This window comes from Podarcis filfolensis (genome assembly GCF_964270895.1).
Source record: "Podarcis filfolensis genome assembly, chromosome: 4".
Taxonomy (NCBI): Eukaryota; Metazoa; Chordata; class Lepidosauria; order Squamata; family Lacertidae; genus Podarcis; species Podarcis filfolensis.
The window spans coordinates 16,998,647-17,012,696 of record NC_139607.1 but is presented as its reverse complement, the minus strand read 5'-3'; the positions used below and the strand labels follow the sequence as shown (position 1 = coordinate 17,012,696).

At 42.3% G+C, this 14,050-nt stretch overlaps 1 protein-coding gene across 1 annotated transcript; it reads right to left on the bottom strand.

Moving 5' to 3' along the window:
• Positions 1–310: 310 nt before the first annotated feature.
• On the bottom strand, positions 311–11,388 carry SLITRK6 (SLIT and NTRK like family member 6). Its single transcript, XM_083610618.1, has 2 exons — positions 10,673–11,388; positions 311–3,662 (listed from the first exon to the last, which is right to left on the bottom strand). Exon 2 carries the CDS (start codon positions 3,650–3,652, stop codon positions 1,127–1,129), a length of 2,526 nt encoding a protein of 841 aa, XP_083466744.1. The 5' UTR covers positions 3,653–3,662; positions 10,673–11,388; the 3' UTR covers positions 311–1,126.
• Between the last annotated feature and the right edge of the window lie 2,662 nt (positions 11,389–14,050).

The window sequence follows — 14,050 nt, the reverse complement described above, 5'->3', positions numbered from 1 at the left end:
ATTTGCTTTAAAACAAGTTGCAAACCACACACATGTAGTTTTCTTTCTTTCTTAAAGTGCCTGGTATCACTTTCAAACTGGACCTGATAAAAGCTCTTTTGCTGAGTAATTGTAGCAAATATGGAGTATTTACACAGATACACAAATAAGATCTTGTTGCTCATTGGTGTACTTATTTGCATGTGACATTTAACTGACCACAGTGAATTGATGTTTCATCCGAAGTATCCACATCCATAACGGGAGTCAATCATATAAATAATAATAATAATAATAATAATAATAATAATAATAATAATAACCCAGCTCATTGATTTACTAATATATTTACAATAAATTCTCAGTAGCTTTCCAAATTTCCTCAGGTATGAGTGTCAACCAATGGTGCACAGAACTCTATAGCAGCATTATATTGAAGACTGTCCAAAAAAACAATTAAAATTGCCTACTAGGGAGAGTAACCAAAAAAGAGAGTTTTGTGTATGTCTTTTAGGATTCCTAGATAAAACATGTACACAGCTTTCCCCCTCTTTCTGAATATTCTAACAGGTTTTCTTTTTAATATAAATAACATTCCAAATAAAAGGTACTTAAATATTGGGGGACCTTGGGGTTGTACAGTTAAATACCTGTTTAAAATCATAGAATTTATCTTGTATTTATTATGTGGCAATCTCATGTGCGATCCATAGACAATACTCATACATGTGAACTAATTCCTAACCAATATACACTAGCCTCTTGGAACCAGGTATATAGGTGCATTTTAAAGAAAATTTAGTGTCGAGGTCCGGGGAACAAAAGTAACCAATGCTTCAAGCTTTTTTGTTTCTTTTCTAAGCGAAAAAAAATGAGGGATTGCCATGCAGGTCTCGAGGAATATGGCCAGCTGAACTTCCTCCCAGAATCCAGTTGCCCAAAGTTCACATTTAATGTGAGAATGAGACACAGAGCCTGCAAACTTCCCCATGGCTTCACACAGTTATCCCTGAGAGTTTCTTGTCACTCGGATTACTACTGTGCTTAAAGTTCTGATTGACGACACATTATTATAAGGCACTTTTATTTACAAGTTCCGAGTTAAGATAGAAGAGTTTTTGACTTAATCCTTCAGAAAGGGTCCCTTTTATGTTTGCTGTTCCAAAACCTCCAGGTAATCAGGTTCAGCATGCAGGTTGGCTTTGAGTTCAAAATATTCGTTTTTAGTCTGTTCTAGTAAAACTTTCCTTGGCCTGGAGTACATGAGTGTCTCCATCAGCTTGAGCTCCTCGTGAGCTCCTGGATAGTGTACCTCCATATCAGGGTGTAACTGGGCTATGTTTTTCCGTAGATACTCAGTTATCCCCAGTTGCTGAAGTTCTCTTTCTTTCTCAAGAATGTTCCTGTACAAGGAGCTGGCATCCTGGAAGGAAAGGAACTCAGCCGATTGGTCTGTAGCTTTATATTTGACATTTGACCCTGTCAGAGGGGAAGAGTGCTCCCTCTCCAAGAGGCCTCTGCGGAGATGTTTGGAATCATTCATCTCCTTGTCATTCATCTCCTGTTGATGGTCTGTAAATTTGGGGCTGAAAGATGGGCTTCGATAAACTTGCACCATGGGGCTGAGCATACGTTGCTCATACAAGCTTGTGGCCGGGCGCTCCGTGGTGTGATGTGTTGTTTTGTGACCATACATGCTGTACTGAAGCTGCACTGGGCTGTTGTCCCGCATCTGTTCGTCTGCGTGCTTCTTTTTGTACCTTCTCCGCCGGTGTAGCACAAGGACAACAATACCAGCTGCGCAAAAAATGATGGTTACAAAGACTATCAAAAGCCCCAGGATTAAAACTGAAAGAGGAATTGCATCGGTAAGTGATCGCAGAATAGTGTCTGCCGTATTGGTGGTGGTTGGTGACGTGGTGACAACTATGAAGCTAGCATGAGTTGCGGAAGGTGGGCTGTTTATTCCGGGACATAGCACGTCACTATTCAGAGATTTCAGTTTCTTTTTAGCTAAATGCCTTGGAGATGTGCAGAAAATGTCGCCCGTCATTGTGTTCCTGTTCAGCTTTTGTATCCATTGCTGCAGCCCAACTGAGTCACAAGTACAATCCCAAGGGTTGTCTTCCAGCTCAAGTTGTACGAGTAAATCCAGATCATCTAAGACATTCCCTACAGGCAAATGTGCAAACTGGTTGGTTTTCAGATTTAGCCTGGCTAGAGGAACTCCAGAAAAAATGTGGGCTGGCAAAGTCTGAAGGAGGTTATTATTTAAATAAAGGACCTTTAGTTTAGGCATGGGATGAAATGTCCCTGGTAAAACCTCCTTGATGAAATTATATTCAAGATACAAATACTCAAGGCGCTGCAGGCCTAAAAATAAATTACGACTCAGCTTGGTGAGATGATTCCCATTGAGATATAATTTCTGCAATCTGGTGAGATTGAGGAAAGATCCTTCTTCTAGTATTTCAATACGGTTGCTTCCCAAGTGAAGCAAGTCTAGGGTGCCATAGTCTACAAGGTCTGATTTCAGTAATGTCTGAATTATATTTCCAGCTAGTATTAGCTTTTTAGGATTTGGAGGAGGAGGTCCTAAATCTGACAGGCTTTCAATGTTTTGTTCTTGGCATTGCATTAAAATCCCTGAAAGGATATTGCTAGTGCACTGACAAGGGATCGGACAATATACACCAGGAAGCAGAGTAGCTGGCTTTGTTACATGAAGTGTTAAAGCAGTTTCCCTGGTAGGAACCCTAAAAATAGGTATTACCTTGGTTGAGTAGTGACTATCACTTATTGACGTGGTAACCACCAATGGTAAGGACCCTGATGGGGCATCAAGATCATTTGTAGGGTGAGTGGGACATAGGGATTCTTTTTTTAATCTGCTTAAAATGCTGCCTTTCAAAATAGGAGGGCTGTGGCATACAACATCACCTATTATGGACTGAGGAGGCATGTTTTCTAACCAAGCTTTCAACTCCACCAGGTCGCAATTGCAGACCCATTTGTTATCTTCCAACTGAAGGTCTAGAATTCTACCAATATGTTCTAAAAAACCAACATAAGGTAGAGTCTGCAGCTGGTTTCCACGAAGATCCAAGTGAGTTAATGGCACAAAGCGAAATACGTTGGAAGGAAGAAACTCAATGGCATTGTCATTTAAAATGAGCACCTTTAGCCTGTTGAGCTTGCTGAAGGCACTTGATTCAATTATTGTGATAAAATTGTTGTCAGCTTGAAGGAATTCCAAGTTCTCCAGCCCATGGAATGTGTCTTCTTTAAGTACTTCTAATGAGTTGTGATTGATATGAAGTTGCTTAAGGAGACTTAGTCCATTAAATGCTCCTGGTTCAATGTCTACAATGTAGTTAAATCCAAGATGGAGTGAGAGAGCGTTGATGAAGCTGGAGAAGTCATTCACATGTAACATGGTCAAACTGTTGTTGAGAAGACTAAGGTGGAAAGGCCGGGATGGTGGAACATGTACTTGAGATAACTCCTTGATGCCTCTTTCTTCACAGTTTATATTAAAGACACCATCCTTTTCCTCACAGGAACACAGCATATCACAAGAGCCAATAGTTGAAGGTAAAGCTGGTTTGGACTGTAGTACATCACAAGCAACCCCCATCAAACTTAACGTAATTATCCAGAGCTTCATGGTCATCCAACAGCTTCTGCAAAATACAATACAGATATATACCTCATTTTTATTTTTTTTTTAAAAGGTGATCATCACAACATTGGAAGACCTCCCCGCCCCTTGCATGCCCACATGCTCCAATATACAAACCACCCACTGAAATAGCAACTCCTTTCAATTGAAACATTATAGTAATTCTCTAAGATGAAAATGGTCAACTGGTTGACCATTGAGTGCATCCAATTCCCAAGTTAAATTTGCCCAGTTCTGCAGAGTAACATTTCTGGACACCACTGTGTTCTCTGCTTATTGGATAAGCAACTTTCTTTTCCTAAGGTGGGGTGACTAAACTTCACCCAACTATTCTGAATGAGTGTTGGGTGTTCAGAACTATGATATTACCCTCTTTTCTTGATAACTACCATAGTTCTTCCTTGAGGAGTGTGAATGACCCAAACAGTGGAGTGGTACACTATATGTCCTTCAGGCTTAAGAAATTGGCTACACCTCTGCTCTGTGGAAAGGAAGAGTTACAAGTTGCCACTTGCCAGAAGTATATGTCTGATAATTGACAGCTTGTACCATAGATGGGCCACAAAAAAACTGAATTGTCTATTTCAGTGCAAAAAACTTATTTAGAAATTGGATGAAAACAACAAAGGAAGAATGCTGTCCCCCAACATTGTCACAGTGAATGCCAAACATCTGAATGATCAAACAATTTAAACTTTTAGGATAGTAACACTTGAGTAAAGGTAAAGGTAAAGGGACCCCTGACCATTAGGTCCAGTCGTGACCGACTCTGGGGTTGCAGTGCTCATCTCGCTTTATTGGCCGAGGGAGCCGGCGTACAGCTTCCGGGTCATGTGGCCAGCATGGCTAAGCTGCTTCTGGCGAACCAGAGCAGTGCACGGAAATGCCGTTTACCTTCCTGCCGGAGCGGTACCTATTTATCTACTTGCACTTTGACGTGTTTTCGAACTGCTAGGTTGGCAGGAGCAGGGACCGAGCAATGGGAGCTCACCCCATCGCAGGGATTCAAACCGCCAACCTTCTGATAGGCAAGTCCTAGGCTCTGGGGTTTAACCTACAGTGCGACCCGCGTCCAACAGTTGAGTAGCAACGTTTTATTTGTAGAATTTAGGTCAAGAAGAAAAAGAAGTCACAGAAACGAGAAAAAGTTTCATATAAACACCTCAGTCTTGCATGGATTCATAGGACTCTCTTTCCACTACAAAGTGACTCCCCATCTCCAATCATCTCTCAGTGGAGATTTACAATGAATCAAGGATTGTAAATCCTGCTACAGCTCCAATATTCACCTGGCAAGATTATAAGGGTCCATTACATTCTACAGCATGAAGACAGTTGCAGCATGTTCCAGTAATGTCAGAGTCTAAACCCATATGAGAGAAGCCTGTGACATGATTCCTTACCATGCCAGCATTGCAACATGGCAAGGTGACTGTCTAGTCTGGTCTTGGCTAAAGAACTAGTTAAATTGTGTCCATTACCAGTGTTACTTTTCCATTCTGTTGACTTCTGTGGCAGCTAACATGGTACTTTCTATAGACTTAGATTACCACTCTCTTCGGCCCCACCAGCATGGCCAATGGACCGGGGCTATGACGGTCATAGCCCAGCATCAAATCTGAAATACACCACATGGTTCTTCTACCATGGTGAGCTGTGCATATCAGAAATCATTTATTGACTAATTCAAACTCCTTAAATACAAAACACAAGTCACTTAGAAGTTACGCATATACAGCTACAGCTATGTGTCTGACACTCCCAGCACAATCCTATACATGTCTACTCAGAAGTAAGTGCCAATTGATTCATTCCCTATTTGTGATGCTCCCTTTCATTTGTGAAGTTTTTGGGGTTTTTTTGGGGGGGGGATGGCATCACCCACAAACAAGACGGAGGTATCAATAGACTTAGGGAAACACACAAAAACGAGGGACTCCAAAATAGCCCAGTGAGGACTGAACCTGTTCCATGGAACAATGGATCAGGTGGGAAAGAAAACCAGGAAAGGAGAGAACAGAATAGGCTGGCAGGCTGGAAGAACGTGGCTAGTGGAAAAGGTGGGGTTGTAGGAGCTCAAGAGACTTCAAAACACTGCTGATCAACTGGCAAACAGGCAGGAGCTGCTGACTGAAAGATAAGGCAAGGAGCATAGAAGGAATAAAGAGGGAGAGTGGAAGGTGTGCAATTATATCCCTGTGTCTCTTCCTCCATTCCCTTTTCCCCATTCCTCTCTTCTATGAGCAAGAGAGGATGGAGGAAGGGGCATTCAGATGCAAAATGATCAGAGAGAACCGTAACTTATATTTGGATAAATCATTTCCTGGCAAGGCCAGCCAAGCATGTTTTGCTGCCTGAAGCAAAGGACAATATGGTGCCCACACACAAAAGCCAAGTGGACAGGCAGCTGGATCTTATTTAAATGCTGGTCACATTCTCCACAGCATCTGGGGCAGCATCCTAGTTTAGATGTGGCCAAGTTGGGTCACGTCGCACATACATGGGGGTATGGTGGTGGCAGTTGTTATGCTATGTATTTTGCATTTTCACACTGTAAACTGCCCTGTGATTAGGGGTTTCAGAGGAACAACCGACACCTGCTGCCTGAACCAGTTGCTACCCTTTGACTAACGGTAGGGCCGGATTATTTCCTAGTTCACGTTGAGAAGTCTTATTTAAAATGTCTCCAGGCTGCCCATCAATAGGAAAAAGATCAAAGCTGAAACTGGCCCACAACCAAGGATCTCCTATACCCTTCAAAAAGATAGCAGGAAAAAGAAGAGAGCAGGTGTGTGTGTCAGTAGTCCTGCTAATGCAAATTCCTAAGCAAATGCAGTTTATTGTCACCATACTGCAGGTTAGGAGAACCTATGACTAAGAGGCAGTGTAGTACAGGCAAGGGTATATGATGAATACTGCAGACCAGGCTCCAAGTTGTCTACAACAACCATGCAGCGGTTGTCCAAAGGCACTAGACCCCTTGCTACAGATTACCAGCTGAGAGAGCAGCTTTCCATTGTTTTAATCCTCATGATCCAGTCTGGGCTGAGGGCGGAAACAAAAACCTGCAATTAAATCCACTGCTATAGCCCTAATGCAGATGGGTGTGGCTGTGGACTGCGTTGAGAAACTGTGACAGCAGTCCCAAAACATAGCCCCTGGTTAACAATGTATGCCAGAGGTAGAAGTGAGGCTGGGGCTGGTGTGGATTCCAGCATTCTCCCATATGTCTGAAGATGCACCAAAGATCAGTCAACCTCACCTGCCCCCTCAAGTCCCCCTCCCAGGCCAAACTGCTTGCACAACCTTCAGGCTTCATTGGCATGCATGCATGCTGATTGGCTGTGCTGTCAAATGTTTTTGAAGTTACCTAAATTTTGCACATGAAGAAAGAGCGAGGACAGCGGTCTTTGAGGGCCCCTCACCCACCACAGGTAACACACACACACACCTGGGGCACGCTGCAACATTTTGTTGCAAGGCATAACTTGTCCTTATTTTAAAGCATCATCTCTTAATTTTGCCCTCCAGCTGTTTGTGTGTATTTGCATTTTAGGTACATCTAGGAAAAAAAGTATAAGAAGAAAGTGGGAAAAGATGGGACAAGCAAGCTGTGAACAAGATGCTGATCTGGATATATTAAGCATTTTCATCTACATTATTAATTTCACTCGAAGGTAAATATGGCACAGAATTGCTATATATACATGGATGATACTGCCTCCTATGGAATTCAAAATGTGCATTGCCTTTAAAGGAACCAGTTTTTGGATATGTGGAACAGCTGAGCAATATGTCCTATTAAACACGTTTAAATGTGGGAAATTAACTGTTGTACTAACACTGTTCTTTTAATATAGTTTGACTTGTGACTGCGTATTCTTTACTTATCTGTATGTGTTTACTCAGTCATGTTTGAGTATCTCCTTTTGTTTCACATGGGGTCATCTGTTCGCAATGTATTAACAAAGTAAATACTTCCATATTTCCCAAGTAAAGAATTTCTGCTTCAGAAAGGATGTTTGGAAACACATTTAGGCAAGCTCTGTTTTGGTACACTGCTTATTATAAGGCAGGGAGCAATAGTCACCTCCCAGTGCAATTCTGTGCATGTTTACTTAGAAGCAAGCTCCAGTTACTTCAATGGGGCTTCCTTCTAAACAAGTGTGCATGCAATTGCAGCTTTGACTTCTCTGAAGTGGTGATATTGATGCCCATGAATCTAGCCTATAATAAGGGGGTAAAAGGGTTGCTGTTTTGACAGATGACATCCAATTTGGCTCGGAGACTCAGTTCAACATGCAACCACCCAGAAAGGTGCCTTATGAGGAAGTTGAACTTTTTCTTCATTTTCTTCTACAAAGCATTTGTGTGTTGACATCTATATGCACATGTCCAGGATTGAGGTCATGTCTTCAACCACTGTGAAGTCGTGTGTTGCTTCCCTGCACTCGTTTGGGCAATTAGTGCCATTCAATAAAGGAGATTTTGCAACAGATTTTAACCCGATTGTGTTTTACAGCATATTGCTGTAAAGTGCCATGAAGATGCAATAGTAGGAGAGGAATATTGCCTTCAAGTCCTAGCTTGTGGGTGTCCTCAAGGCATCTGGTTGGCTTCTGTGGAGAAGAGGATGTTGGACCAAAATCCCAAACCTAATTACCTAGGTGTAAGCCCCATTGAACTCAATGAAACCTACTCAAATAGGAGTCTCCTGGTGATGGACCTTTCTGATCCTCTTATATTAGGCTACCAACATTAGAGTCTTTCTTAGGGCTGCGGTATTATTTAGCTTGGAGGGATTCACTTCCAAGTAAACACATACAGGATCAGTCTGTTCAACTACAGATAGCAATTTTGATTCATTGTTGTTGTTGTTGTTGTTGTTGTTGTTGTTGTTGTTGTTGTTGTTGTTGTTGTTGTTGTTGTTGTTGCTGCTGCTGCTGCTGCTGTTAAACATGACTATAAGCTTCATTTCAGAAGCATTAAGCCAGAGAGCATGGGTGTGCGTCAGACTGGCCCCATAACTAGTGGAACTCACAGTGAAATCCTATATAAGCCTACTCAGATGTAAGTCCCATTGAGTTCAGTGGGGCTTATTCCAAAATAATCGTATATACCATTGCAGCTTCAGTCTTAAAGGCAACTATCCTAGTATGCCAATATTTTGAATGGGCCTACAAGTAATGATGTGGGTTTTTTCTTGTTTGGGGGGGGTGTTGTCCATAAAGGGATAAATGCACATATTTTGGATCAAACAAAAGAAGTTTTTTGCCCCACTCTAGAGTCTAAATGTCTGCTTCTCCTTAACTTTAGTACCCTCACCCCAACCAACCTTGCTGACTGATGAACAAGACCCAGCATGCAGATCCTGTTTTACCAAAGGAGTTAGTTTAATACCAGCCATTAAAACAGAAAGTATTCCCCACTTTTAGTACCCAAGGCTTTGTTTTTGATAATCTAACTTCACAAATAAAGCTTCTTGTAAACACTTGTCTTCAGCAAAGCAATTGGGTCATTAATTCAACTTTTATTTTCTCTTAACTGTTCTTCTGCTAAGCAGGCAGAGCACACTGAACATACTTGTTACGATGTCCTTGGGCAAAATTAAGAGAAGTAAATCAACATGCATTAATTTAAAGTGCATGTTGCATCGAAGGACGCTTTACATACATTTCTGAAGATGAAAGCCTTCCACGTTTTTTTTCTGAAACACAAATGTTTAAAAGTATTTGCAATCGGCTAGAAAGGCATTCACCTCTTAATCATTGTCATACTTTGGCTGGGTAAAATTGCAATAAGTCTATTTCTCTTTCATACACACACACACACAAACACACACACACACAGTTTTTTCTCCCTCTGCAGATAGATTCTTGGAGCTTCTGTCTAGTCCTGGAAGACATCAACTCACTATCTTAGATTTTGTCCTTCCAACTGTCCGCCTCATCCCCAGCCTTCAAAAGCCATTGCTAGTAACACAACTGTAAACAAGAGCCTATTTTTGGCTAACATATTATTTACATTTTAAAACTTCTACCCCGTCAAACATGGCTTTATCCATGCATGGATGGCCCCCTTGGGGCTGCTAACCTTGTATTATAAATATAATGAAACTTCAAAATATCCAAAGTGGCACAGGAGTATAACTTACTTCATATTGCCCATTCCAGAGAAATGTCCCTTGTACCTATTAATTCACTTGCTTAGTTGAAGCATTACATTCCCAGTGCTCTAATTCCATAGATGCTTTCAAAAACTACCTTAAATAAATGGTTCCATTTTGAGCATGGGAGGGAGGAGGGAGTTTGGGGAAAACCTAAGGAATACCAGAGGTTTTCTCCACACACACACACACACACACACACCCCACTCGCTTCCACTGCCTCTTGGTAGATTTTTTGCACATTTTTGCATTTTTAGGAGTACTGATTAATGAGCGTCCCTAAGGCAAAGTTTCCATACAGATTGAAGGCAATAAATCCATCTATTTTAAACAGAAGCAGAAATCAAATACATTTCTTGTTTCAATTAATGCTTATACAGTTGGTAGAAAGCGGATATGACGGACTACAAAGCTTCAGGTTAAGGAACGATCACTTGAATATGGCTATGTGCTCCTTTGTCAAATTCTGCAGGCAACTACAGTTTACTCTAGGATCTCAGAAGGAATCTAAGGGTTTGGTGTATGTAAAGTCCTTTTCGTGTGTGCCACTGCAAATGCCACTCCTTAAATCTCTCCTTCCCTGCCAGCCAATTTCTTTTAAGATCCTTCCATGCACAAAATATCCCCAGGACCTATGCAACACTTGAGGTGCCATTCTATAAGTTTTGAGCAAAAATTTGCTCTAACAGGAAATAAGCACCTCAAACTAACTCACTCTCTCTCTCTGTGTGTATGTGTTTGGTGGGGCGGGAGAGAGAGAAACAGAATAGGTAGCCAAGGTGATTTTTACAATGCAAAAAAAGCTGGCTATGGTTAAGTTAATTCCTAAATGAAAGTCTCCTTACCTGTACAGCAGCTACACCCACTGACACAGCCGGCGATGCACAGAGTCGCTCTTCGTATACAATCCCCTTCCTTGTTATCTCCAAAAAGGAGCCCTTTCCAATCCCCCACCAACCTAGGTTAAGGTCTCTCTTTGCAGGGATCTCAAGCGTGGCTGCAGTTCCTTGAAGTTAAAATCCTAGATCCGACGCAGGACAGATCATATTTGACTGAGAGCAGAGAGACAGAGAGAGGGGGAAATTAAAAAAAAAATTCTTGCAGGAGGTGGAGAGGGGGAGAACGACGCCAGGGAGAAAGAGAACCCACTACACCATCCTGTAAACAGTTGTCCCTTTTGCTCAATTAAAATTCACAGCAGACTTCCCAGCTAGGCTGACTTTCTGCACGTAGTTAACCATTTGCGAGCTTCGGGATGCAGTAAATAAACCCAGCGCTCCGCAGGACTTCAAGCGATCACTCCTGGCTTTGCAAGAAACGCAATATGTATCTTTAGATGCTTTAAGGATCCAAACTGCTGCGATGCACGCTCTCTCTGTGTGTTTCGCTCCCCTCTCTCTCTCCCTTCGGAGAGTCTTTCTTGTTAGCTCAGTTTGTTATTAGTCAGATTGCCAGAGGCTGGGAGGTAGTAGGCGTAAATAAAGAGACTTCTTGGCTTTTGACTCAGCCTTTAAGCCCTTCCCCATCGCGGAGCGTTAATCTGCCAGTGTCATTTAATACAAGATCCATGCAGCTCCACCTTAGGAAAGCTCAGCTCCTCCTCCTCCTGCTGCAAATTATCTCACCTTCTCTCCTTTACCCCCTTCTTAACCCTAACTCCCCCCACCCTTAAAAAAGAAGCAAAACACCTGAAGCTCCTAAAAGAAAAATACTACTCCATCTCTCATAGAAAGCAAAATAAATATTCATTTCTGGGAAGGAGGGAGGGATATTCCGACAGCATTTTTCAATGAGAGATTCTTGTTCCAATCTTGATCCAAAGGTCTGTTGCAAAAGCTCAGAGATTGTCCAGTCATTGACTAGAGAATATTTTTCCCCTACAAAAGAAGACTCTCTGTGATTGATTACCTGTCAATAGAGAGAAGCGTTTTGTCTAAAGTGTGATAAGTGGTCCATAGATGCTGCCCTCTGGTCTCATCTTCTGGGATGTTTAACTGGTGTAGAAGTGTGGGTGTTTTCATGGGTCGGACTGAAGCAATCCTGGGTTTTTTACAGAGGCAGGCAGAATGCAGTAATTGTTCTCCAGAAATCCCCCAGTGCCCTGTGCTACGGAGAGGATCAGCTTGATTTCTAATTGACTGCTTTCCAAATGTTAGCATAACCCGCTTGCTTTAATGCACTGGCGGCAGAAGCATCCAGCCGTCGAAAGAACTGAGGAGGAGAAGGTAACCAATAACTGGATCTTTAATTTCCCCTTGCAGTTGTAATCCCTGACGTGTTGTAGTGCTGCGCCTATAAGTGGCGCCAAGGGCAGCTACTTCTGGTAAGAGAACACAAGTCTTCGTAGAAGCCCCACTTTCTGAGCGCAAGGTAGGCAGTGTATAAGGAAATGAAATCTGCACCCACAGCAGCAGTGTGTGTCGGAAATAGAACAAATGGAACCTTTGGAGAAACACAGTGGCTTCAGGTTATACCACCTGGACTGTAGCCTATTCTGAAGGATAAGGGGAGGGGGGAACTTGGAGAAAAACAAAACAGAAGTTATTTTTGTTCTCAGTGAAATGAAACCTTCAAATCTAAGACTGGGTTCTCTCATTATGCTGGGAGCATGGAAACAGCTAATGATCTGCTGTTTCTTGCACTGTTAGAAAAAAAATGTGAATTCATGGAACGCGTGTTTTGGCTCCTCCCCTCATTAACACCACTCACTCTCCAGAAACAATGGTGATACTGGTGTGGGGAGGAGCCACAAGTCTGACATCTTCCTCGTGGCGTAACAGTGTGTCGAGAATGCGAGTATGGGCGTTGATATCACGGCAGAACTGCGAACCGTGAGAGGTTTCACTTGCAAAGTGGCATTTGTTTCCACATGAGCAGTGTGCCTTCACTGTACTGAGCATGTTCGAAAAGAAGTAGGCCCTACTGCGTTCAGCGAGACTTGTTTCCTAGCAAGTGTGGTTAGGACTGCAGCCTTTGATTCAGATAGTAAGGGCTTGTCCACATTGGAGTTCACCATGTGTCTGCAGCCATTTGCATTCCCATCTAATTTACGTAGTCCGCATGCCATTACCCTCAAACAAAACCAAAGTTTCTGCTTTCCACCTTTAAATTCGGGTTTATCTGATATGGGGATAATTGGCTAAACTGGGGGAAATCAGGCTCCAAACTGCTCCACTCAGGGGTGCCCAGATTGAATAAAATCAATGTGCCCTGCCCCACATAAGTGATCACATGCACACCATTTGAGTGACAATGCCCATCGACTTGGGGGGCTGGACCCCTCAATTTGGGGTGTGTGTGAAGGGACCTCGGCCCCTAGCTGTTGGCTCCTATTTCTTGGGTGCTTCAGAAGTGTGTGTGTGTGTGTGTGTGTGCAGAAGCATTGATCTGAAGTGAACGTGAAGTTGTTGAGCTTTTTTTAGGATTTGACCCCAATAAATAAATAAATAAACTGCCACAGGGGCCAGATAAATCTGGCTGGAGGGCTGGATTAGGCCCCCCAAATGGACTATGGACATGACTAATCTGCACAAAACCAGAAAATTGCACTGGCAAACAGATTAAATTTTTTATACACACTTACTGTACAGCAAAAAAAAAAGTATGCTTTTAATTTCTTTTCTGGAGGTGTTCTTTTCTTACATATAGTATTTATTCCCCACAGATGCTCGATTACAGCTTATAGGTTTCAATATCTCAAAAAAAAATAATAATTCATCCAAATCTATATAATAAAAGCATGCAATAGGTATGGGGGACCTGTGGCCCTCCACAGATTGCTGGACTACAACTCCCATAATATCTGACTAACAGCCAATGCTGGTTGGGGGTGAAGGGACCTCGAGTCCAGGAAAGCCCGGGAGGTCACAGGTTCCTTGCCTTTGCTATACAATGTGACCAATTAATGATGTTTGAAAACTGATGGGGCTTCACCTGCAAATTTATCGCCCACAGGAGAAACAAGTCTTGGACAGCTATATTAGCACACAAAGTCAATTTTCCACTTACCAAATTCAGATCAAAAACTAAAAGGGGGAAAACAATCACTCATAAAGGCCTTAAACTAACTGACGACACAAAATAATTTACTTGCCAACGGTGAAGGCCAGCAATAATACTTTTCGCAAGGAAGGCCAGAGGCTTCAGGTAAAACTTTGCATATATGTCCAGCGACAAATGTGGCCAAACAGGGGGAAAGTATTCAAGCAATTGCAATCCATGTA

Bases quoted from the DNA above. Each gene is read 5' to 3' on its own strand.
- SLITRK6 (XM_083610618.1), bottom strand. From the start codon at position 3,652: ATGACCATGAAGCTCTGGATAATTACGTTAAGTTTGATGGGGGTTGCT.